Source organism: Emys orbicularis, chromosome 6 (genome assembly GCF_028017835.1).
Source record: "Emys orbicularis isolate rEmyOrb1 chromosome 6, rEmyOrb1.hap1, whole genome shotgun sequence".
Classification (NCBI taxonomy): Eukaryota; Metazoa; Chordata; order Testudines; family Emydidae; genus Emys; species Emys orbicularis.
The window spans coordinates 13470788-13498146 of NC_088688.1; the positions used below are offsets into that span (position 1 = coordinate 13470788).

At 44.2% G+C, this 27359-nt stretch overlaps 1 protein-coding gene across 1 annotated transcript in view; it reads left to right on the plus strand.

Moving 5' to 3' along the window:
• Positions 1-27359, plus strand: part of LOC135880592 (elongation factor 2-like) — a 37925-nt gene that overhangs the window by 6946 nt on the left and 3620 nt on the right. The window contains exons 2-13 of the mRNA XM_065406935.1: positions 3021-3235; positions 5158-5339; positions 5817-6028; positions 7035-7216; positions 11809-11914; positions 12517-12630; positions 13865-14003; positions 16315-16510; positions 16809-17067; positions 23048-23155; positions 24636-24989; positions 25560-25742. Of these exons, the coding sequence (XP_065263007.1) occupies positions 3021-3235; positions 5158-5339; positions 5817-6028; positions 7035-7216; positions 11809-11914; positions 12517-12630; positions 13865-14003; positions 16315-16510; positions 16809-17067; positions 23048-23155; positions 24636-24989; positions 25560-25742 (2250 nt within the window). The remainder of the gene's footprint in view (positions 1-3020; positions 3236-5157; positions 5340-5816; positions 6029-7034; positions 7217-11808; positions 11915-12516; positions 12631-13864; positions 14004-16314; positions 16511-16808; positions 17068-23047; positions 23156-24635; positions 24990-25559; positions 25743-27359) is intronic.

The window sequence follows — 27359 nt, forward strand, 5'->3', positions numbered from 1 at the left end:
ATGGAGGATAATGCTATGACAGGAACTGTTTGTGGGAAAAGAGTGGCAGAGGGAAATGGAATCACCAGAAACATACATAACTTCAAATTTCTGTGTGGCTTAGTGTTGTGGCACGACATACTGTTTGAAATAAATGTGCAATACAGTCAGTTGAAGAACGTTTCATGCAGCTCAAAGAACACAGCAGTATATTTGGGATGTTGTATGACATTCCAAAACTCCTCACTATACCTGAAGAAGACCTACACCAGCAATGCAGGGCACTAGAGACAGTGTTGACACATGATGACATGCGCGATATTGATGCGAGTGATTTAGGTGATGAACTGAAAGCCCTTTCAAGATACATTTCAGCAGGATCAACTCCAAAGGATGTTCTGGAATATATGTGCACAAATAAGATGACCACCCTCTTTCCAAATGCTTTTGTTGCTCTGCGCATACTTCTAACACTTCCTGTAACAGTTGCCAGTGGAGAACGCAGCTTCTCCAAGCTGAAGTTAATAAAAACACATCTACACTCCACAATGACACAGGAGAGGCTGGTCGGCCTTGCAACCATCTCAACAGAGCATGAGCTGGCCCAGACTGTGGACCTTCAGGAAGCAGTTCAAATCTTTGCAACCAAGAAGGCACGGAAATCACCACTTTGATTATTCAAACAGATAAAAATGCCAGTGTTTACTATGCAGACAAGAAAAGTTACATTTGCTGTTCAGGTGTTTGAAAGTTAAGTGTTACTTAAAATTTTTGAACAAGGCATTTTAAGTTGTTAGTTCTCCTTTATTGGGGTAGGTAGCAGAGCAGTACCATGAGAGGAGTAGAAAAGGAAGAAGGCAGAATTGAGACCTTTCAAAGTTTTGGCCCAAGTGATGGGGTATAGGGGTGTCATTTGAGCTCCCCGCCTCGGGTGCCAAAATGTTGTGGGCCGGCCCTGTTGGTCCCCTTCATCCCGCCCTGACCCTGCCTAACTTCACTCTTCTGCTGTTGTATTTATCTCCTTTCCCCTCTACCACTCTCCTCTGTTTCCCTCTACTGTTTACGTACCCCCTTCAGCCACTCCCCCAAAAGCAATAGTAATATAAATAATATATTAAACATGAAAAAGCAGACAAACCCTTAGAACTGACATTCCACGTGCGTGGGATTAACTGAATCACTTTGCTTGTATGCTGTATGCCTTTCCCGTGTCATTAATTAATATTATTATTATTTATTTGCATTGCAGTTTGCATCTGAGGCCCCAATAAGGGACGGGGGCTCAATTGTGCTAGGCATTGTACAGATATATAACAGACAGTCCCTGCCCTGAAGAGCATGTCCTTCATCTGTTTTTTGTCTTTTCAGATCTCTTCGGGATAGGGACTGTATCTTCCTATATGTTTTTACAACACTTAATACAAAGCCCCCTGCCCCCCTTCCTGGTTGGGCCTTCGGTTGCTACTGTAATATAAATAGTGATGTTGGAAATACATGGCATTTCAAATCTGCAATGTACAAATCTTCTCACTGATATCAGTGTAACTCAAATGATAGGAGCAGCTTTAACACCTTTTAGAGAACATCCAGTCCTGCGAAATAAGTGTGTGAAATGTAATACTTTTATTCAAGCTGACAACTAATACTGAAAAACTAAACAGCTGCATGGAAAGCAACTGTGTTAAAGCAAAGAATACAGAAAATTTAAGGCCATGTCTACACTACCACTTATGTTGGCAAAACGTATGTCATTCAGGGGTATGAAAAAAACTCCCCCCTAAGCACCATAAGTTTCGCCAGCATAAGCACTCGTGTGCACAGAGCCAACATAGCTACTGCCTCTTGTTTAGGTGGTTTTATTGGTTTTATGATGTCGACAGGAGAGCTGTGCTGTTGTAAGTTCAGTAGTGTAGACGTGGCCTAAACAGGTAATGTGACTCTGACCCTTATTTCAAAAAATAAATAATCAAAACAAATATAGTATAATTGTAGGTATCCAAATTCCCTTTGTCTGGTTATCTGAATCCAGGTGCATGCCCATGTTAGTCACTAGAACTTCTGCTTATCTGAATGCCCAGTTAGCCAAAAGTTTGGGATGTCCCCCAGGCCCTTTGGATAAATGGGAGTATACAGTACATTGTTTGCATGTGTATGTGTAGAAATAACTTTCTACTTATATAAGCATTATTGGGGGGGAGAGTAGCAAACCAGGTATGTTTTTGAGAAAATAAATGATAAAGTTAAAGGAAATAAAGATACAATATTTACATAAATTAATAAAATGGCTTAGTGTAGGCCTGGCCTAGATTCCTATGACATGCAAGTAAGGGTATCTACAAATATAGAAGGAAAGGGTTTAATTAGTGAGAGCACATCTCATAATACTTTTGTTTTGTTAGTTATCTATAGCCACACATGTGTTTCACCTAAACTCTGTATCTCCTGACTTGTGGGAAATAGGAAGGGGTGACATTGGGCCAGCTCATGCTGCCTCAGCAAGTTGATACATTTTTTAAAGAAGTTGCCAGTTTGTGCTGTGAAATCAAAGTAATTTTTAAAATGAAGTTTCTAGACTTCAAAGTTACAAAAACTATCTGCAAAATTCCCCCATTTGGTAAGGGAACTCCCATCTTTTCATGTGCTGTAATATATATACTGCTTACTGTATTTTTCACTTCATGCATCTGATGAAGTGGGCTGTAGCCCACGAAAGCTTATGTCCATATAAATTTGTTAGTCTCTAAGGTGCCACAAGGACTCCTCGTTGTTTTATCTGCAAAATGTGAACTGAGTATATCTCAATGCAGTGATGTCTGTAACAATAGCTCAGAGAGTTAGAAACTACTCCATTCAGCTCTTTTGTATTTGAACTCTGAAGCCTAATGATGATTTAAAATGTCACAATTAACAATAATACAAAATAAGCAATTTTCATGAGGGGAAATGTGTATGTAATTTGCTTCAGATGTCAATGAAGTATAAAATACTATCTTTTTATTCTATAGAAGTCATATATAGCGCTGGTTCTTTCCCCCCTTCAGGTGAATTTCACTGTAGACCAGATCCGAGGGATCATGGACAAAAAATCCAATATCAGGAATATGTCTGTGATTGCTCATGTTGATCATGGCAAATCGACACTGACAGACTCTTTGGTATCTAAAGCAGGTATCATTGCTTCAGCCAAAGCTGGTGAAACACGATTCACAGACACTCGGAAAGATGAACAAGAAAGATGTATCACAATCAAGTCTACGTAAGTACCATAAAGTTATTTTTAACCTTTGTCTGAATCTTGTAATGCAACACTGTAAAATTTCCTCCTCACAACCCCCCACACACTCGGATTTTTCTGAGCATAGGGGGAGGGATAGCTTAGTGGTTTGAGCATTGGCCTGCTAAACCCAGGGTTGTGAGTTCAATCCTCGAGGGGGCCACTTAGGGATCTGAGACAAAAATCAGTTCTTGGTCCGGCCAGCTCCAGGGTTTTTTGGGGGGAGGGATAGCTCAGTGGTTTGAGCATTGGCCTGCTAAACCCAGGGTTGTGAGTTCAGTTCTTGAGGGGGCCACTTAGGGATCTGGGGCAAAAATCAGTACTTGGTCCAGCTAGTGAAGGCAGGGGGCTGGACTCAATGACCTTTCAGGGTCCCTTCCAGTTCTATGAGATAGGTATATCTCCATATATTATATTATATTCATACATGGATCAATGTTAGTGTTAATAGAATGAATGTTAATAGGCCATGCTGTCTGATGACTGTATCACCATACTTTGCTTAAAGCATAGTAGCGATTATTTTCAGAATTCCTTACCTACCGAAGATACAAATGTTAGTGCTATATTCATTTTATTAATTCAACTGACTATCAAAGCATTGCTACATCAATGCCAGGACCTTTAATTTACAGGATAGATGGGGATATCTTCTTTGTTAATTATTTGCTGTTCCACTTCTTTCTTTTGAGTCAATATGTCCTGCAGCTATGCTTCTTGAATTGAGAATATATATTATATTCTCCATATAGATGTGACGATCTTTATTTTTAAAGTGCGAAATCATCAAGTGGAGTCTTATGGGTGCACTCTTCTCCGAATGTAATATTTTCTATTTGTTACTTGAAACAGCACACATTTAAAATGAAATCCACGAATTGACATTTCATTCTTTTTAAGTATTAAATTTTTGCCATTTTTCTTCACTCGAGCACTTAGAATTTAAATTTAAATACTGTGATGGCTTTTAGTTTTAAGAATCTAATATGAATGTTTTTAAATGATTTTAGTTTGTAGATAACTTGTAGGTAGTGCTAATTATATTCGAGTTATTTTTGTAACAAATACTTCTGTAAAATGGAGGATATCAGGGTTCAGCTTATAAACACATGTAGTGGTCTCTCCTACTTGCTTTGGGCCAGATTCTGACACTTTTACTCATAATGAATAGTACCTTACTCTGAGTAGTTCCTTTGATCTTAACAGGATTACTTGCAGTAGAGTAAGGGTATGTCTATACTACCCGCTGGATTGGCAGGCAGCGATCGATCCAGCGGGGGTCGATTTATCGCGTCTAGGATTTATCGCGTCTAGTCTAGACGCGATAAATCGACCCCCGAGCGCTCTCCTGTCGACTCCTGTACTCCACCGGTGCGAGAGGCGCAGGCAGAGTCGACGGGGGAGTGGCAGCAGTCGACTCACTGCAGTGAAGACACCACGGTGAGTAGATCTAAGTACGTCAACTTCAGCTATGTTATTCATGTAGCTGAAGTTGCGTAACTTAGATCGATCCCCCCCGCCAGTGTAGACCAGGCCTAAGATACTACTCACTGACCAGAGGTGGCAGAATCTGGCCATTTGTGATGATTGAGAATAGCATCTCGACATGTGACATATGACTCAGTGCAGCAGTGTCAACCAGTTGAAAATAAGTTTATAGAGCAAATGATTTGCTGACAGCTATTCTGCTATGTTGGTCATGAATCAAAATAGAAATTCCTTACAGTCAGAGCAAAATATTGGATCCCAAGAATTTTATGAGCCCCAAAATAGTGTTGAGTAGTTCCTCTTTCATTTTCCTTTAATTTATGTATATCATGATGATCGTGTTTTTTAAAGAGGAGCTGCAGGAGACTACATAATGTAGGTTTAAAATTACTGAAATAAAATGTTCTCTCCTGCAGGGCAATCTCTCTGTACTATGAACTCTCGGACAATGACTTGGCCTTTATCAAAGAGTGCAAAGATGGTTCAGGTTTTCTTATTAATTTAATCGACTCCCCTGGACATGTAGATTTCTCCTCCGAAGTTACAGCAGCTCTTCGTGTCACTGATGGTGCCCTTGTAGTTGTTGACTGTGTTTCAGGTGAGTGTGCTTTAATTACAAGGTTTTGCTGCATCAGTAAAAAAAACCTGGTGGGTGACTTAATGCACTGGCCTTCTTGCTTTGAAGGTTTAGTTTCAGTTTGGAACTAGACTGAAAATGAATTGATGGTGGGTCTTAGTCCCTAGCATGTTCTCCTGTTCACATTACAAGGGATGAATCTGACCATTCAGGCTCTGTGGGTGAAGTGCAGAGTGGCTGGGGAAGTGAAATCCATCCTCCAACCCAGCATCAGCGTGCAAGGCTGCCGCTCAGACTCCCCATTTCTCCTCCCAGCCTTTTACAATTGCTATCCCATTTTATAGACTGGAATAATACCTGCAGCCTGTCCCTGCCAATTGCACGAAGCACTGAGGCTACACAAGGAATTCTGTGCTAGGATTCTCTGGCCAGTTTATATAGCGTAAAGTGGTCTTAGCAGACTGAAGAATCTGAACCATTGACTTTTTTTCCTCTTAGGGGTGTGTGTTCAGACAGAAACTGTTCTGCGTCAAGCAGTTGCTGAGCGCATCAAGCCAGTACTGATGATGAACAAGATGGATCGTGCTCTGTTGGAGTTACAGCTAAAACCAGAGGAACTTTATCAGACCTTCCAGCGTATTGTGGAAAGTGTCAATGTCATCATTTCCACCTATGGAGAAGGTGAAACTGGACCGATGGGTAATATTATGGTAAAGAAAACTCAAGTTTTGCTTTAAATGATACCAAGAATTAATGTATCAAGAAGCTTCTGTGGTAGTTCACACTTCCTTATCAGGATCTCGTCGCAAACGTGTTTGTAGATTTTATATAGGAAAATGAATTAAAATATTTCCACAGTGGAAGCTGGCAGTTTCCTGAACTCAAGATCCTCTGGCCTAGCACATGAACATACCTCTGATCAGCCCCCTGCCGCCTGTATTGCTTCATCCTCATGCAGAGCAGGAAATGCACCTTCATTGGCTCTGTCTGATGGCCAGGCTGGTCAGACAAACAAATACACTGGTCCATTAGGGCAGACTGGGCTTATGCATTGCTTGCCAAGCACATAACTCTAGCATATATTCATAACTTTCTATGCACCCGGTACCTATATCATGCAAGAATGTTAATGATCAGTGAGTTATTAGTTTTGCACTGATATCTTACACAATATCTTTTAGATACAGATTATGATAACAGTGTGTTAGGTGTAGTAAGTATGTCAGGCCTGACAAGAGCTGCTGCAAAGAGTACTGAACTACCAGATGGCCTCTGTCGCAACCTACTACGTCATGGTCTGGTGGTTAGAACAAGGGTTTATTAGCTAGGATTGTATCCTAGGCTCTTCCACACGGGGGTTCAGTGGAGCTGCAGATACCCAGCCACTAAAACTCAGACCACTTTGCCTAACTTTAGGCACGTAGGTTTCAACTTCCAGAGGTAATTCAATACCAAAAATTCACAGAAATTCATGGAAATATTTGGAAGGCTTTAAATACACTTTCGCTGTAGATATCTTTGTAAAATATAATCAAAACTCCTTGGGTGTAATTGGATTAGCAAAATGGGACAAAATAGAACTCTTGCTTCAAAGTAAGATCCAATAAGACCAGTCTTGTCAAGACTGCGGAATATTTTGGGAGTCTCAGTCACATGCTACATCCCACTGAAAGCAAAGTGTCTTGTCACAGGCATTAACTATCATTCTGTTTTTAGATTGATCCCCTTATTGGTACTGTTGGGTTTGGCTCTGGTTTACATGGCTGGGCATTTACTTTGAAGCAGTTTGCTGAGATGTATGTGGCCAAATTTGCTGCCAAAGGTGAAAAAGCACAACTCCCTCCAGCCGAACATTCAAAGAAAGTAGAAGATATGATGAAAAAGCTTTGGGGAGACAAGTGAGTGATGAAATACACATGTATACATAGGCACATGCTTAGATACCACAGCGATAGGCTGTTCAGGAATATCTTAATGAAGTGTATATATTTAGCACAGTGGCTTGGTTTTCCCTCCCTCTTTAGGACCCTTTAAGAACTCATAATTAGGGCCCTACCAAATTCACTGCCATGAAAAATGTGTCACGAACCATGAAATCTGGTCTTTTGGGTACTTTTACCCTATACTGTAAAAGTATACAAAAGTACACGTCGTTTCTCAAACTGGGAGTCCTGACCAAAAGGGGGTCACAAGCCTATTGTCAGGGGGTTGCGGTATTGCCACCCTTACTTCTGCCACGCCTTCAGAGCTGGGTGGCCAGAGAGCAGCAGCTGCTGGCTGGGTGCCCAGCTCTGAAGGCAGCACTGCCACCAGCAGCAGCCCAGAAGTAAGGGTAGCATGATATGAACACATCCATGAAATTTGCTATTTATGCCTTGACCAACTTGCAAAAACTGTGTGATTACTCCACGATTTAAGTAGACCCCTACTTATAGTTCAAGAGTAGTTCAACCAGTCTCCACAAGGGGTCCCATTTATTTAGTCCACAGGGTACTCACTGGCCCTCCAGGCCCCAACCCCAGTTCAGTCTCTCTCTCTCTGTAGTCAAAAATACCACAGTGTATTTGAAAACAGAACACAGACTCCCACCATCTTCACCCCAGTTTCAGCTAGACACAGCCCCGTCCTGCCTGAGGGCCTGTCTGCTTCCCATTACCTCCTGCCTGGAGTCTGTCCTTCTCTGCAGGCCTTTGCTATCTGTCCCCTGCTTCTTGGGCAGGATCTCTCCTTGCCTTGAAAGCTTTCTCCTGAACTTCCTCAGCTTAGTATCAGGCTTCCTGCCTCTAGCAGTCTCAATTACTCTCTCATCCACCATCCCCTGCGTTGCCTGCTGCACTTTATATAGGAGTCCCCTGATTTCTCTCAGGTGGGGCTCATGTTGTAATCAGGGCTGGTTTAGCCCCAGGCTCTCCTGCCCCTGGGCAAGGCACCCTGTTACTGTATACATATTTAATGCAGACAGTTTGAGGAGAAGTAGCTTATGCTTTTACAAAAAATAAATGTTAATGAGCAGCCTGAAGAACTAGACATAGTTAACATGTATGGCTCAACAATATGTCTGTGCGCATGTGTGTGTATATATAAAACTATTAGGAATACTACACGTATGTGATACAAATATATTCCAGAGGGGGATTCTGATGGCATAAACCATGGGGGGATTGGGGGAGAGAGAGAGAGAGAGACTGGATTTTTGCCAGAACTTGAGGATGGAGTTTGCTTTTATTACAACGTGTGGATAAAATGAATGTGCAGCAAGTTAGATTATGGGCCTGATCCAAAGCCCACTGAAATCAGTGGCAGTCTTTCTATTGAATTCAGAGGGCTTTGTGTTACCCAGGGTTTTCGGAACCCAAAGCAGTGGTAACTTAAATGTTTCTCTCCAGGCGGTGTCAGGAATAAATCAGTGGGGACACAGCAACTCCATCTGCTAAATGATTGGCACAAACCAGAGTGCTTTTACCTAAAAGTACTTTTTTCTCAAGTTTTAAAGACACACACATATATGCTCTAGCGGTAGGTTCAGAGTATCCCAAATATTATAGTTACCCAATGTTTGAAATGGTTTCACGTGATCAACAGCCAGGCTTTGGGGGGCCCTCCTTTTGTCCAGCTGTTGGGGAGTTTAGGTGTCAACTCCTTGCCCGAAGAAAAGCTTCCTCCGACTGCTCCAAAGCGTATTCTTTTGCTTAATTTTTTTATAGCTAACTTAAACAAAGCATATAACTCATAGTGACTCCTAGTGGGTCACAATACTAACTCCTAGTGGATCACCAATTTTCCTAATTTTAGCAAACTACTCATTATTTCTTCTTATTAAAGCATTTCTGGTATTTCTAGTTATAACAACAATCAAACAGGAGCACTTAACACCAACTTTGGCTGTCCAAACATTCCTTCCATTTTCATGATACGTTACCTTTTTGTCCCATCCTCTGATTCTGATTAGCAAAATGGCAATCATGCAGCTGTTTGGCCTTGCCTCTCAGAGCCCTAAAATTATTTCTAGCTATGTGGTATTTGGTTTTCAGCTATAAATGGCTGGACACACAAAATGGCTGACTGCAGTAATATCAAGTTCTGGGGTTACACTTGGACCATGCCTTGTAGCAGGAGGAATAATTATGCACAAATGAATTATAACTGCATTGTTTGGAAGTTACAGGCTAATTATTAGAAGATGTATTAATGCTTAGAAAGAAATTTTCAGGTGAAAGGCACTATGGAAGTGCTTTACAGATGTTAAATAAAATCTAATATCACTCCATGACTAGGGCTATACCAAATTTGCAGCCATGGAAAACACATCATGGACTGTGAAATCTGGTCTCCCGCTGTGAAATCTGGTCTTTTGTGTTTTTACCCTACACTATACAGATTTAATAGGGGAGACCAGGGTTTTGCAAATTAGGGGTCCTGACCCAAAAGGGAGTTGCAGCGGGGTCACAAGTGTATTTTGGGGGGGGGGGGGGGTCGCAGTATTGCCACCCTTACTTCTGCTCTGCCTTCAGAGCTGGGAAGCTGGAGAGCTGTGGCTGCTGAGGATCCAGCTCTGTACGCAGCAGCGCAGAAGTAAGGGTGGCAATACCAGACCATCCTTACTTCTGCTCTGCTGCTGGTGGCAGCTCTGCCTTCAGAACTGGGCTCCCGGCCAGCAGCCGCCGCTCTCCAGCTGCCCAGCTCTGAAGGCAGCACCGCCGCCAGCAGCAGCACAGAAGTAAGAGTAGCAGTACTGTGACCCCCCACAACTCCTACAATTACAACACCCTGAACTTTCAGATTTAAATAGCTGAAATCATGAAATTTACAATTTTTAAAATCGTATGACCGTGAAATTGACCAAAAAGGACCATGAATTTGGTAGAGCCCTATTCATGAGATAAGCAAGTTTATGGGGATATTTAGCATACAGTTGAAGTGATTTATCCAAGATAACAAAACGTATTTTAGGTAGACCTGAGATTAGAATTCAGGAGTTCCTGGCACCCAATTCTTTGCTCAAGCCACTAGACCAATTTCGGTGATTGAAAACACAAATCTAATTCCAGAGCATGGGTATCTCTTACAAAACAAAAACACTTGCTCCCTGTACTTCTTTTATCCAAAGCAACTAACTCTTCTCCCTATGAATGGAACAGCTCTGAAATGTTCCAAGTAGGAATCTCTCCTTTTCCTACTATTTTAGTGCCCTGTACATAATTCAAGGTGTTCCACACTGAAGCACAGTCTTGTTCTCAGAAAGTGATTGATCAGTAGAAATCTGGAAAACTTTTCAAACCATGGATGATTATCATCTCTTTAAATATTTTTCCTCTAAAGCTCAAACTGGATGAGTAAAGCACCTTAAACCAGTGGCGGATTAACGCATGGGCCCCATGCCCAGGGGCCCCGGCCAATCTGGAACCTGTTGTAGTAGGAAGAGAGCCTGAGACATAAGCCCTTGTATTAGAGGCCTGGTATGAGGCAAGACCTGCTTACAAAATTTGGCAAGAACAGGGCTAATAATGCAGAAATACACATTCCTAAGAAGTGCTAAGCACCAGAGTACTTATGCAAACATATTCCAATATTAAGTGGTACCAGAACATCCCAATATTAAGGATGGTATAAAAACATTCCCCAAGGATAACAGGAACACACTGACCCCTTCTTAAAGATAAGGCTAGGATGACAGTACGTAACAGAGATGTTTTAATTGAACCAACATGTACAAGGTGTTGGGTAATAAATAGCTACGTCAGGGGGCTGTAACTATGTCAGAAGCAGTACTAACTTGTTTGTATCAGGGTATAAAGATGTATCTCAGAGGGAGTACTTTTGTCCAGCCGAGGGGGGAATGGAAAGTCCCGTCATTCACTGAGCTGTGTCCATTGTCACAGGCATACATGTCTTAGTATTCTCGTCGAGTTTGCCAGGTGCTATTACTGTGCTTTGTTGACAGTAAACCTGGCCTGGTGCCTTTGTACCTTAACGGATCTTGTGGTCATTGAGCGGTTCGCTCAAGGTCTGCTGTGCCGGCTGTCTGTGCAGAGCTGGGGCAGCACACAGGGAGAACACACACACGCAGCCGAACATCTAACCGCACCTGTGTAAAAGTAGGGGCGGGGGGGCCCACTGGTGCTGGAACGGTAGCTCCACCCCTGCTCCTCTTCCCCCTGGGGCCCCACCTATTCGCCAGGCTGGAAGCTGGAGCTGGGCTGTGGTAAGAGCCACCAAGGGAGCCTGGGCTGCTGTGGGGAGCCCCAGACCTTTCACCTGCTCTGGGCAGGGGCTGGGGTGCCTGAGAGCAGCCCCCAGCCCATGTCCCTGCTCCCCGGGGCGCTCTGCCCAAGGCTACTACACCCAGGTTAAAAAGTGGGTGGGCCATGACCACCCTGGCCCACCCAGTTCTGGTGCCCTCAGGCCCCTGGAGTGTGGGAGGTCCAAATGTTCTTTGTGCCCAGGGCCCAACTAAATCTTAATTCGCCTCTGCCTTAAACTTTTTATTTAGATATTTTGATCCAGCAACCGGAAAATTCAGCAAATCAGCCACCAGCCCAGATGGAAAGAAATTGCCACGGACGTTCTGCCAGCTCGTTCTGGATCCCATCTTTAAGGTAAAACAGAAAGTTAATCTGTAGCTGTCCCAACTTCTGGCATTTTCATCCAGTGGTATAAGTGTAGGATTCAGCCTAGAAAAAGACAGAAGCTCACTCACCAAACGTGGGCTCCAAAAGCTGGTTATCTGGTATATCGCAGAGTGTGTGCAGTCCCTGCATTCAGGAATTTATGATCTAGGTAAACTACATACAATGGCACTAAGGAGAAAGAAGGCAACACAAAGTCTGAAAGAGGAATGGAATGTGGCACAGGTCTTGTCGTTCTCCATTAAAAAAAAAATTGTTAGTGCAGTGAATTTGTTTTAATATACAAAAGAAATTATTTTGGTGTTATCCAAATCAAAGGTTTAGGAATTATCTTTCATTGGGAGGCTTAGAAAATAAGTTTGGTGTAACTATCATTTTTCAGATCTTTGCAGGAAATCATGAATTTTGTTTTTTATAAAGAACAAAGAATTATTAAATAAAAACCTAAATTTGGAGACAGTGTGAGGACATTTTCAATCTGCATGTTACAGATCCACTACTTACAGCAATATGTCGGAACAGATTTAAGATGTATAATGGTAAATCTTCTTTTACCAAACATTTCTCTGTAGATCTTTGATGCTGTTATGAACTTTAACAAGGAAGAGACAGCCAAGCTGATAGAGAAACTTAACATCAAGCTAGATGTTGAAGATCGAGACAAAGAAGGCAAACCACTTCTGAAGGTATTTTAAAAAGATTTAATGTAATCATTCAGTTTGACTTTTTTCCTTTAACCCAACAGTCAGGATTAATGGAGTTGCAACATTTGCTGCTGGTCCCCTTCTATTTTTGCTACACAGCACAGCCTTCTAGAATACTTTGTGGGTCTTAGAAGGACCTACCTTATTTGTCAGTGGCAAATCTCAAAGTTTATCAACTAGTCATAGGGGGCCAAACAAAGACAACCTTGTGTATCTAGAGTGCCCCAGTTGACAATAAATGATTTGGAAGTGTGAGCCCTTGAGATATGAGAACAGGACTTGAGTCTGATACTGCACAACCAAACAAAGGCATATTGGTTAAGAGGGAGAGAACTTGGATTCACATTCAGATAAGCAATAAATAAATAACTGAAGAAAACTGCTAATGCAACACACACACACACACATATGTATTTTACATTGGTTGCCTTGAGAACTATAACTTTTTCAAAGTTGCCTCTGCATGTTCCCACGTATGGGATGAGCTTTGGGAAATGTCTAGAAAAGCAGTGACTATTGGGACCTCACAGGTACCGTTTTGCAGCACTCAGTGTTCAGAGCAGAGGCTGTAAGAAGCTTTATCTCAGTTCTTCTGCTAAACCCCAGAGTCCTTAAGGGTATAAGACTCCATGGAAGAGGGAAAGGCAGGTGGGTGGTGTGGATGTGCAGAGCCAGCCGTCACAAAGAACTGCAATTACTACTGTAGAGCACAGAATTAATAACTCATAGAAATGTCATGAATAATGGTGTAATTGGGTATCCCTTCTACAATTTTCCACAACTGATTAGTTAAATTTGATGGCAAAACTACACATAGAAAATTTACAGTTATACTAATGGTTTGTCAATAAACATTAAAACTGCTGCTTCCATTCACAGCTTCAGAGTTTAAGGTGGCCCGAAGCATAGCTTCCTCCTGAAATGTAGTGCACCAGCTTGGAAAAAACTGAGTTTTCAGAATGCTCCATTTGAATAATTCAAATGTGAAGGTTTTCATTAAAAAAAGAAAAAAAACAGGCAATGAGTGGAATAACTGCTTAGTTAGATTAAAGTCTTTTGAACTTTTAAATGGTCCCAGGAGATTAGTTGTCCTGGTTTTTGCCCCAACTCTGTTTTTGGATAGTGTGTAGAAGGGCATTCGTTATTTCTGGGGTCAGTTGTTACGTTTATCATCTCAAATCTAGTTAAGTGAGGATGCAACTTTTGTGTTTCTCAGGCTGTGATGCGCCACTGGCTGCCTGCTGGAGATGCCTTGCTTCAGATGATCACCATGCACCTTCCTTCCCCTGTAACGGCACAGAAATATCGCTGTGAACTTCTGTATGAGGGGCCACCTGACGATGAAGCTGCTATGGGTAAGGAGGCTGCTCTTTGACTTTGCAACACTAACTACACAATGCCCATAGCAAAGATTAAAAATATGTTGTTATCCCCAACCCGTGGAGTAAAACTGACTAGGTGACAAGCCACATAAATCTGGCTCAGAGTTGGTTATTACATTGTGCTGGCCTTTTTTAAATTTAATTTGTTCCATTACTCTGTGTTTGTACGATGGGGCTCCAAACTGATTGAGGTCTCTAAGTACTACCACAATACAATTGTTCAGTAATGATAATTGAATGTTTTCATGCTGCTGCACAATTCACTTTAACTCCTTATCTGCTGGATGGTCCTTAATTCAGTCTCTGAGAATACATGGGTGGGATGAGTTTGGAGGACGGTGTGCACTAACCCTGGGATGTACAGCACGAAGCAACACAACAGCAAGTCTATCATTGCAGCATTGGTTATTATCAAATATGGAATCCTGCTGTCCCACCCCAGAGACATGACGTGTTAGGGGGCTGTGCAAGTACGCTGTTCACAGCACCCGCTCGGACTCTTCCAGTCAGTTACCCAGGCCGGATTAGTTCAGAGCACATACCCACTTTGTGGAGTTCTGATCTATTAAATCACTTCTTTAGTTGCTGGAATTCATGCCCACTCCGGCTCCATATAAGAGTCTTGATAGGTTTTCTTGCCTCTATTCAGGAGGCGCTCTTTCCTGGAGCTGGGTTTGTACTTCAGATGGTTTCTCCCAAGCAGGAGTTCCCCAGCTCCCCTCTTGGAGCTGTGGTGGTAGCTTAGGCCAGCTGTCGGGCCTTACCCAGCTGCTCCTTTTCCCCAATTAGTCCTCAGGTTCATCAGGCAGGCCTTCTGCTGTGAACGAGGCAGTATATATGCTGATCCCCTTCCTAAAGATCATTCCAATTGGCTGGGAGAGAGGAGAGCCTTGTCCCACCCACTCGGCAACGCTTGTGGTCCCTTAAAGAGACGGTAATGGTATGTCCTCCCAACACTAATTCCCAGAACCACTTTCTCTCTACCAATATATCCGAGTGTCCTTGTATCAGACCTCCCAAAATCTTAAAAGGCCACAACAGGTGATGGGGATGGGTTGATCTGTAGGCCTGAGCATGCATAATTGGGCAGACTACCCCATCATGCTGAGATGTCTTGGTTATTTGTATCAGACCATACCTGGAGAATCATGATGGGCACCTGCTCCTCCACTTCCAAACTCCTTATGTGGAGTCCCATATTAAACTATCATCACCTCCATCTTGTTCAACATCTGTATGAAGCCACTAAGGGAAATTGTGCATTACCATTACATCAGAGGCAAATGGTGCCATCTCCCAGCTAACCAAAGGCTTAGCTGAGATCAGCAACTGGATAAAGAGTAAATGGCTGAGGCTGAACCTGGGTAAGACTGAAATGATGCTGGTAGGGAGAAGGAGGCACTGTGCAGAACTCATCGTCTCTATATTGCCCTTCATTGATAGCTTCTTCTCTTAGGTCACGAAGACAGTCTGCAGCTTCAGTGTCCACCTGACATTTCACTGCTTTTAGAAACCCAAATAAATATTGATCCAAAAACCATCTAGATTTGGCAAGAAGATTGCGCGGCCTCCTGTTGGATCTGGACTTAGCCATAGTGAACCAGGCATTCATGACCTCCAGACTTGATTTCTGAAACTCTCTGTACCTAGGTCTGAAACAGGTGACCACTTTAAAAACAAATCAGTTGGTCACTAATGGCAGGCAATCTCCTCTGTAACAGACCACTGGCAACATGTGACTTCAGTGCACAGTGTGCTGTTTTGGTTCCTGGTGAGTCAAAATCAAAGCTTTTGCCCTCCTCTTCAAGATCTACATCCAAGTAGGCCAAGTTACATGAGGAACCACCTCACTCTGTAATCTTGGCTTTCCATAACACGTGTGTTCTACTAGAGCAATGGAACTTGCAACCAGAAAAGTAAAACTTGTGCTTGCAGGAGACAGAGATTTATTGATGATTGGCCGAATTCTGGAACTCACATATGGAAGACATAACGTTGACCACAAACAACCATGCCTAAAGAGGAAAACCCAAAACCCACTCCTTTGAGCTAGTCTACCACACTATACACCTGCCACACACATACATGCCCTCTGGACTGGAAAGTAGGAGAGCTGTTAATTATAACTTTAGGCATATTTAATTTTGGAAGGCATTCACAATAATGGGTACCATATGAAAAACAAGGCTTATAAAGTGGAAGGGGAAGGAAATGCTCAGTAAAGTGTTAGGCCTAGTTTTAAACAGATTTTGAAGCCTCATTGAAATGCATTGTTTTACTGTAGGTATCAAAAACTGTGATCCCAAGGGCCCTTTGATGATGTACATCTCCAAAATGGTCCCCACAACTGATAAGGGACGTTTCTATGCCTTTGGAAGAGTCTTCTCTGGTATTGTTTCCACTGGACAGAAAGTTCGAATCATGGGACCAAACTACACACCTGGCAAGAAGGAAGATCTCTACCTAAGATCTATTCAAAGGTAGATGGAAATAGTTTGCTTCTGTTGAAGAAGAATGCATGCATGCATGCAAAAAAAAAAAAAGGTCAAGATGCTTGCAAAGCCTATTTTTGGGAACCTAATTAGAGGAGGATTGTTTACTTTTTTCTATTAAAATACCAAATTTGTATGATTTTTTTTTTTTTGGCTTACATAACAGAAAATGAGTACCAGAAGGAATGCAGGCAAATAAGGAAGTTTCTATAACTGCCTTTTAGGTATAAAAAGGCATTGTTTCAACAGATATTTAAGGACTGTTACCCAATCTCTGTCTTTATAGAACCATTTTGATGATGGGTCGTTATGTTGAGCCCATTGAGGAAGTACCTTGTGGCAACATTGTTGGTCTAGTTGGTGTTGACCAGTTTTTGGTGAAGACGGGTACAATTACCACCTTTGAGCATGCACACAACATGCGAGTGATGAAATTTAGTGTTAGCCCTGTTGTACGTGTTGCTGTTGAAGCTAAAAACCCTGCTGATCTACCAAAACTAGTTGAAGGTCTAAGGCGTCTGGCCAAGTCTGATCCCATGGTTCAGGTGAGTGTTAGTGTTCAGGTGAGTGTTAGTTTTAGAGTTGCTGGTTTGCTGTGAAGTACTCCTGAGGGACTAGACTTTATTCAAAAAGAGACTTATTCATGATAGCTTTCATAATCTGATGTTTAGAATCTGCAGCCATACCACTTACGTTTTAATCATTTGAAACTGAACAAGCTAAGCAGGAATGGGCCTAGACAGAACTTGGATAGGAAGTCTCTAAGGAAAACCCAGGTTTTGCAATGAGTAGTATTGGTATTCATTAGGCAGCACTCTTCCCTTTGATTTAGTATTGAAACAATGTCCCAGCATGATGTTGGGAGTTGCTTATCTTTCAGATGAGATTGTAAAACCGAGATCCTGACTACTTGCCATTACAGATTTTCCAAGTGTGGGAATGTGGGGATGGTATTAGTCTTAGGCCTGGTCTACACTACGAGTTTAGGTCGACTTTAGCCGCGTTAAATCGAATTTAGCCTGGACACGTTCACACGACGAAGCCCTTTCTTTCGACTTAAAGGGCCCTTTAAACCGGTTTCTTTACTCCACCTCCGACGAGGGGATTAGCGATAAAATCGGCCTTAGGGGGTCGGAATTGGGTTAGTGTGGACGGAATTCGACGTTATTGGCCTCCGGGAGCTATCCCACAGTGCTTCATTGTGACCGCTCTGGACAGCACTCTCAACTCAGATGCACTGGCCAGGTAGACAGGAAAAGCCCCGCGAACGTTTGAATTTCATTTCCTGTTTGCTGAGCGTGGAGAGCACAGGTGACCACGCAGAGCTCATCAGCACAGGTAACCGTGATGGAGTCCCAGGATCGCAAAAGAGCTCCAGCATGGACAGAACGGGAAGTACGGGATCTGCTCGCCATATGGGGAGATGAATCAGTGCTGGCTGAACTCCGAAGCAGTAAACGAAATGGCAAAATATTAGAAAAGGTCTCCAAGGCCATGAAGGACAGAGGCCATAACAGGGACGCGTGAAAATTAAGGAGCTAAGGCAAGCCTACCACAAAGCCAGAGAAGCAAACGGAAGGTCCGGGGCTGAGCCGCAAACATGCCGCTTCTACGCGGAGCTGCATGCCATTCTAGGGGGTGCAGCCACCACTACCCCAACCGTGTGCTATGAGTCCCTCACTGGAGAAACACACAGGGAAGCGGGTTCGGGGTATGAGGAAGATGAGGATGAAGATAATGTAAATAGCTCACAGCAGCAAGGAAGCGGAGAAACCAGTTTCCCCAACAGCCAGGATATGTTTATCACCCTGGACCTGGAACCAGTAACCCCCGAACTCAAGACCCTGTGGGCACACAGGGGACCTCTGGTGAGTGTACCTTTGTAAATATTACACATGGTTTAAAAGCAAGCGTGTTTAATGATTAATGATTAATTTGCCCTGGCAATCGCGGCCAGTACAGCTACTGGAAAAGTCTGTTAACGTGTATGGGGATGGAGCGGAAATCCTCCAGGGACATCTCCAGAAAGCTCTCCTTCATGTACTCCCAAAGCCTTTGCAAAAGGTTTCTGGGGAGGGCTGCCTTATCCCGTCCGCCATGGTAGGACACTTTACCACGCCAGGCCAGTAGCACGTAGTCTGGAATCATTGCATAACAAAGCATGGCAGCGTATGGTCCCGGTGTTTGCTGGCATGCAGACAACATCCATTCCTTATCGCTCTTTGTTATCCTCAGGAGAGTGATATCATTCACGGTCACCTGGTTGAAATGGGGCAATTTTATTAAGGGGACATTCAGAGGTGCCCCTTCCTGTTCTGCTGAACAGAAATATTCCCCGCTGTTAGCCACGCGGTGGGGGGGAGGGGTGAAGTGATCATCCCAGAGAATTGGGTGTGTGGGGGAGGGGAATTAGTTGGGTTTGTGCTGCACGTTAACCCTGAAACCGCAGCCCCTCCTTTTACATTGCAAACCCATTTTAAATGGCCAACCCAACGGGTGCTTGGTATGGTTAATGAGAGCAGTACTGTTTTAAAGCATCCCCACATGTTAACAAGGTTAAAAAAGCCAAAAGACTGTGTCTTACCATGGCTGCCTGCAAGCTGAAATCTGTGGCCTGGCACTGCGTGAGTGATCTCTCACACCAAACCAGCAGGCCCTCAATATAAGAGGAAAAATGCGACCTTGTAACGAAAGCACATGTGCTGTGTGATGTGAACAGCAAAATTTAACGTGAAAGAGTGTACCCATTGTTCTCTAAAATGTATCTTTTTTAACCACCTCTCCCTTCTCCACCAGCTGCAAATCTTTCTCCTTCACAGAGGCTAGTGAATATTCGAAAGCGGAAGCGAAGGACGCGTGATGAAATGTTTACAGAACTACAGACTGCCTCCCACGCTGACAGAGCACAGCAGAATGCGTGGAGGCAGTCAATGACTGATTATAGAAAAGCCCAATATGAGCGAGAGGAGAGGTGGCGTGCTGAATCGCGGGCTGAAGAGGAGAGGTGGCGTGCTGAATCGCGGGCTGAAGAGGATAGGTGGCGTCAGCTTGCTGACAGAAGGCAAGAATCGATGCTCCGGCTGCTGGAGCATCAAACTGATATGCTTCAGCGTATGGTTGAGCTGCAGGAAAGGCAGCAGGAGCAGAGACCGCCGCTACAGCCCCTGTGTAACCAACAGCCCTCCTCCCCAAGTCCCATTGCCTCCTCACCCAGACGCCCAAGAACACGGTGGGGGGGCCTCCGGCCACCCAGTCACTCCACCCTAGATGATTTCCCGAGCAGTAAGTGTTAAAGTTTTAAAGTTTTAAACTGCAGTGTGTCCTTTTCCTTCCCTCCTCCCCCACCCATCCCGGGCTACCTTTGCAATTATCCCCCTAGTTGTGTGATGAATTAATAAAGAATGCATGAATGTGAAGTAACAATGACTTTATTGCCTCTGCAAGTGGTGCTTGAAGGGGGGAGGGTAGGGGAGGGTGGGGTGGTTGGTTTACAGGGAAGTAGAGTTAACCGGGTGGGTGGGGGGGCGGAGATTTCATCAAGGAGAAACAAACAGAAGTTTCACACCGTAGCCTGGCCAGTCACAAAACTAGTTTTCAAAGCTTCTCTGATGCGCACCGCGCCCTGCTGTGCTCCTCTAACCGCCCTGGTGTCTGGCTGCGCGTAATCAGCGGCCAGGCGATTTGCCTCTACCTCCCACCCCGCCATAAATGTCTCCCCCTTACTCTCACAGATATTGTGGAGCGCACAGCAAGCAGCAATAACAATGGGGATATTCTTTTTGCTAAGGTCTGAGCGAGTCAGTAAGCTGCGCCAGCGCGCTTTTAAACGCCCAAATGCACATTCCACCACCATTCGGCACTTGCTCAGCCTGTAGTTGAACAGGTCCTGACTCCTGTCCAGGCTGCCTGTGTACGGCTTCATGAGCCATGGCATTAAGGGGTAGGCTGGGTCCCCAAGGATCACAATAGGCATTTCAACATCCCCAACGGTTATTTTCTGGTCCGGGAAAAAAGTCCCTTCCTCCAGCTTTCGAAACAGAACAGAGTGCCTGAAGACGCGAGCATCATGTACCCTTCCCGGCCAGCCCACGTTGATGTCGGTGAAACGTCCCTTGTGATCCACCAGGGCTTGCAGCAGCATTGAAAAGTACCCCTTGCGGTTTATGTACTCGGTGGCTTGGTGCTCCGGTGCCAAGATAGGGATATGGGTTCCATCTATCGCCCCACCACAGTTTGGGAATCCCATTGCAGCAAAGCCATCCACTATGGCCTGCACGTTTCCCAGAGTCACTACCCTTGATATCACCAGGTCTCTCATTGCCCTGGCAACTTGGATCACAGCAGACCCCACAGTCGATTTGCCCACTCCAAATTGATTCCCGACTGACCGGTAGCTGTCTGGCGTTGCAAGCTTCCACAGGGCTATCGCCACTCACTTCTCAACTGTGAGGGCTGCTTTCATCCTGGTATTCTGGCGCTTCAGGGCAGGGGAAAGCAAGTCACAAAGTTCCATGAAAGTGCCCTTACGCATGCGAAAGTTTCGCAGCCACTGGGAATCGTCCCACACCTGCAGCACGATGCGGTCCCACCAGTCTGTGCTTGTTTCCCGGGCCCAGAATCGGCGTTCCACGGCATCAACCTGCCCCAGGAACACCATGATTTCCACATTGCTGGGGCCTGTGACTTGGTCTAGGTCCATGTCCATTTCCTCATCACTCTCGTCGCCGCGCTGCAATCGCCTCCTCCTCGGCTGGTCCTGGTTTTGCTTTGGCATGTCCTGGCTCTGCATATACTCCAGGACAATGCGCGTGGTGTTCATAGTGCTCATAATTGCCGCAGTGATCTGAGCGGGCTCCATGATCCCAGTGCTAGCTATGGCGTCTGGTCTGAAAAAAGGCGCGAAACTAGTATCTGAAGGACCAGGGGAAGGAGGGAGGGGCGAGTGACGACATGGCGTACAGGTACAGGGAATTAAAATCAAGAAAGGTGGCTGTGCATCAGGGAGAAACACAAACAACTGTCACACAGAATGCCCCCCCCCCCGAGATTGAACTCCTAAGCCTGGGTTTAGCAGGCCGTTGATTTGACGGAGGGAGGGGGGAAGGAAATGAATACAGAACAAATCTATTTTTTACATCTTAAGACGACGGTGCAGCATGACTGATAGCCCTCGGCATTTTCTGGGTGCTTGGCAGCAAATACTGGGCGCTTGGCAGTTAGCCTTCAGGCCTATTGCACGATCTGATACCCACTGCAGTATGATGATGACGGATACCAGTCATAATATACTATCTACTGCCAAAAGGCAAGGGGTTGCTGCTGTGTAGCAATGTAGCCCCATGTCTGCCAGCCCCATGTCTGCCAGCACCCAGATCGCCCTCGGCCTCTTCTGGGTGCTTAGCAGAAAATACTGGGCGCTTGGCAGAAAATAGCATACTACGACTGATAGCCATCATTGTCAAGACAGTTCGATAGGACAGAGCATGTCTGCCCAGGTGCCCATGATTGACAGCCACTGCTGTACGACGAGGACGGTTACCAGTCGTAATAAACCATCTACTGCCAAAAGGCAAAAGGTAAGGGGCTGGTGCAATGCAGCCCTACGGCTGCCAGCCCCACAGCTACCAGCACCCAGATCGCCGATGAAGGCTACCAGTCATGCTGCACCGTCTACCGCCAAAAGGCAGTTAGCTGCTGCTGCTGTGTAGCAATGCAGTCCCACGTCTGCCGGCACCCGGATGACATATGGTGACGGTGAGCTGAGCTGAGCGGGCTCCATGCTTGCCGTGGTATGTTGTCTGCACAGGTAACCCAGGTAAAAAGGCGCGAATCTATTGTCTGCCGTTGCTGTGACGGAGGGGGAGGGGCCTGACGACATGTACCCAGAACCCCCCGCGGCACTGTTTTGCATCATTCGGGCATTGGGATCTCAACCCATAATTCCAATGGGCGCCAGAGACTGCAGGAACTGTGGGATAGCTACCCATAGTGCAATGCGCCGGAAGTCGACGCTAGCCTCGGTACTGTGGACGCGGTCCGCCGACATAATGCACTTAGAGCATTTTATGTGGGGACACACACAATCGGCTGTATACAACCGATTTCTATAAAACCGGCTTCTATTAATTCGATCTAATGTCGTAGTGTAGACATGCCCTTAGTGTCTGGCTAAATTAATGTGGGCAGTTTCTGCCTGCCTGCCTGAATTCCATATACAGTTCCAATGTTATGGAGCGCTCTTCACTTCCTATCATAAGCTACTGTGTAGTTTTGCTGTATGATGTTAGACCACCTGCAACATTTCACTGGTGGGTAAGGTGATTCATTGTTAAGTCCTTGGGATGAAAGGCACTTCATAAATGTAATGATATTTGGTTAATCTCCACAATAACAGCTATTACTAAGCAATTTTAGAAAAAACCAATCACAGATTAATCTAACAGAAAATGCCTGTGGAATGTTCTGATTTAAATTACTTTAAGAAACAATTTTTTACTCTTTCACAACTAGTATTTCATGTTCTAGTGTATTATTGAAGAGTCGGGTGAGCACATCATTGCTGGAGCTGGTGAGCTGCATCTAGAAATTTGCCTTAAAGATCTGGAAGAAGATCATGCTTGCATTCCAATCAAGGTATAAAAGGCTTCTTTTGTGTTTATATCTGCAATGTACAGAATATGATTACACATTAAGGATGGGATTTTCAAAGGGTATTTGATGCAAATTGGGCACCTAACTTCCTAAGGCTTCTTTGAAAATACCATGCTAATTTCACAGACATCTTCATTTGCACTAAGAAACGTATTTGGCCGTGGAAAAATATTTCTGTTACTAGGATTCCTTCTCACTGGATATTTTCCATATTTATAAGTCCTGAGTGTTTTTTCACAGAAAATCTTGGAATCAGAAGATAATAATCCTACTTGTCAACACACCGCAGTTCTTCTGCTTCATTTTATTGTCTCAATGAAATTAGCAGTCTGTAGTCTGTGTCAGGGAACACTTGTACTAGTGAATGGAATTGGCTTTAAAGTCTGCCTTGAACAAAATTACTCCTGGGGGTGTTCTGCGCCAAAAAATTAAAAATTCTGTGCCCAATATTTTAAAATTCTGCATATTTTATTTGTCAAAATAACACAATATAATCACACCAGTTTCAATTATTTTGATAATTTATTTCAAAATACCTGTCAGCAAGTATGTCTGTAACAATACAGACCAAAAAAAAAAAGATTCAGGAAATGTTTTTTTGACAAATAAGATTCCTTACTAGGCATATTAATACAGAACTTTGGGTAATTCATTTAAACTACTATACAGAAACGTATTTCCTGTACCCCTCAGAAACAGTGCAAAGGCTTGGGGGAGCCAGGGGTAATGGAGGAGCTGAGGCAGAGGGAAGGAGCCTGGGAATGAACCCTGGAGGACTGTTGGGTGTGGGTGGGAAAAGTATGGAAGTTTCTTTTTGGGGAGAAGGGGATTGTTAGAGAGTAGGGAGGCCTCCCCCATGCAGACTCCAGCAGACCTCGAGCCTCTCCCATTCAGTCAGACACATCTGCCCCTATCGCCATGTGGCCCTGGAGTCACCCTCCCATTCAGCCCCTGGCTCAATGCTGTCACCCCACTTGCTCCTGAGCCCATGCCCCAGTCTGTCTCCCCCCCCCCCCCACTAGCCCTTCTGAGCCTCAGTCTGTGACACCCCCTCCAACAGCCCCATGTGCCCCTCTCTGCCTCTGAACCTGGTTCCACAGGCAGGCTGCTGTGATGAACGCTGTTTCTGCCGGTCAGTCAGGTGTTCTGGCACCACAGCAGCCTCTGGTGGTCGAAAGGCAGAACTGCAGCACTTCTTGGGCAGAATGTATTTTCTGGGGGGGGGGGGGAATCTGCACCGGACATGATTACTGTGTATGTGCAGTGGCATAGAATTCCCCCAGGAGTACAAAATAAAACCTGCTGCCTAAGGCAAAGAAATGATTTAGAACTTTGTTATAAAAAGGGTAAACAATACAAATGTGGGAATGACGGGACATAGTTGGTTCCTTTTGTAATTTTAGTGTAAAATGTTGGATGTTCACTATTACAATTTTATTGGAATTTATTTGCTACCTCACAGAAATCAGACCCAGTTGTATCTTATCGTGAAACAGTCAGTGAAGAGTCGAGCCAGATGTGCTTGTCCAAATCTGCCAATAAACACAACAGGCTGTATATGAAAGCTCGGCCCTTCCCTGATGGCTTGGCAGAGGACATAGACAAAGGAGAAGTCAGTTCCCGTCAAGAAATGAAGCAGCGTGCCCATTACCTGGCAGAGAAATATGAGTGGGATGTGTCTGAAGTTCGTAAGATCTGGTGCTTTGGACCTGATGGAACTGGTCCAAATATCTTGGTTGACATCACCAAGGGTGTCCAGTACCTAAATGAAATCAAAGACAGTGTTGTTGCTGGCTTCCAGTGGGCAACAAAGGAAGTAAGTATGAACAATAGTTTACATGCAGGATATTATTAAATATTAAATATCGCTCACATTATCCAAACACCTTTTTATCTACTGATAGAATATATATGTAACCTTTAGGAAAAGACAACTTGTTTATTAGAACTGTTAGGAAATTACACAAAACTATGAACAGTTTCAGCAAAGAACAGAAAAAAAATTGAAACTCTATTTAGATGGAAGATTTCTAGTGACTGTAAATGCATGGAATTCCTCCACCCAAATATTAAATAGTTTGCAGTCTACGAGTGGTTGAACTTTGATTCCAAGTGCAGCTTTGTTGTGAAAACGTCTGTGTTCTTAAAACTTGCATTTCCACGTTGCAATGAATAGTTCTTCTGTTCCTTCAGGGTATCTGCTCAGTACCAAAAGGAGTGTTTATGACTCTAAGTTGAAGGTCAAGGTGTCAGTGTAAGCACATTGTCAAATATATTTCCAAGTGAACTCCCATATCTGTAAAAACGTTCAAAGTAGTAAAAAGTTACAGTATCAAATCCACCATTTTCCTTTCAATTCTGTAAAAGGCCATTGACTCTCTTGCAGGGTGTGTTGTGTGGGGAGAACATGAGGGGCGTTCGTTTTGATATCCATGATGTTACTCTGCATGCTGATGCGATCCACCGTGGTGGTGCGCAAATACTTCCCACTGCCAGAAGTGTCCTTTGTGCCTCTGCTCTGACAGCACAGCCCAGACTTATGGAGCCCATCTATCTCCTGGAGATCCAGGTATGTAAGAGGGTGATGTAGTGGAGACATGAAAGGAATGTCATTGTACAAGTATTGTTTCTGGGTTAAGAATGTTGCACTTGCTGTGTTTTTTTTTTTTTAGAAATTGGTCCTGTGTTCTGAAGATGGTAGAGTTTGAGTTTTGTGTGTCTGAAACAGGGTCAAGTTTGAGCAGTGACAGCTATGTGCATTGTGTTAAATCACACTGTTCTTCATGAACTGCCAGTGCCACTCAGGGAAACTAAGAACTTGTTCTGCCTTTCTCTTCTGTCCTTTATTACTAAGGACATTCAAGAGAAAACAGGGATAACTGAACCCTTGAAAAAAGAGGGTGTCCATGCAAGTGTCCTGAGGACCTAAACCAGAGCAGAAAAGAGGGCAGTATACGCAGCTCTAGTTCTAAATATGTCTCTGTATACTTAAACAGCAGTTTTGTCTAGAGTTTTGACCTACTCTGTAAGGGCATGTCTACACTGTGATCTTAAGTCAACCTGTATAGCCACCACAGGCACCAGGAGCACTTCCACCAACTGAAGAGGGGCAGCGTTGGGAGACTGAGAGCCTGGGTGGCAGCCCAAGCTGGGAGCTGAGACCAGGCAGCAGCCCAGCTGGGAGCTGAGACCAGGCAGCAGCCCAGCTGGGAGCTGGCTTTCTTATCAATTTCACAACTCTGATGTAAGGAACACAGTGTCTACATCGACCCTAAGCACTAAGCCTCTCGTGGAGGTGGCGTTATGTCAGTATAGTAGGGCATATACATCGGTGGGAGCAAGGCTGTAGCGCAGACACGGACATAGTTAGGTTGACGTAAGCTGCCTTATGTCAACCTAACGCTGTAGTGTAGACCAAGCCTTACGCTGACTTCGCTTTTATTTGGGGGGGAAGAGGAGGAAGGGTTCAAATTACTTTGTTTGGTAAATACAAGACCTCAGGAAATTTCTATTTGTACTAAAAGTATGTATTACTTTCTACAGCAAAACACATACTGGTTTGCCTTAAAAAAAAAAAAAAAAAAAACATAACCTCAAGTTCAATGCCTGCCATAATTTAGAAATGTGTACCGGTAAAAATCCCCTGCCAGAAAACACGACCAGTAGAGTTGCTTGAATCACTTCACTTTCCCGCAGTCCCCCCGGCCAAGTGAGGGCATCGCAGTGAAGAATTGGATCTGCTTGCTGTGGCTACTGCTGCAAAGCCGTTCTTTTTAGCACCTGTAGTAGTACCTTGACTGTTTTAACATAGCGTTATCAGTGTGGGTCAAGCTCTCTTTTACATAATTCCATTTACATGTTTACCTTCGTGTGCACTTAGTTTTAGACAAATGATGGGAGTCCTGCCTATCACTGATCTGCCCTTTCACTAAAAGATGTAGAGAATTATTATTCTGGGGCAAAAAGTGAGCAGCAGTTCTTTACTGAACACTACCATCTGTGGACAGTGTGGCACAAACATATGCTGCAGTCCAGTCTATTGTAGACACAAATGACGTGCTGGGAATTGTACAACCTGAGACTGGTGAAGAAGCGCCTTGGAGAGATTTGGAGGAGGGAAGCAGGCACACAGAGAGGTGGTTCCAGGGTGGGAGAAGAATCCAAAGGGATTGTCTGGTGCGAAGTT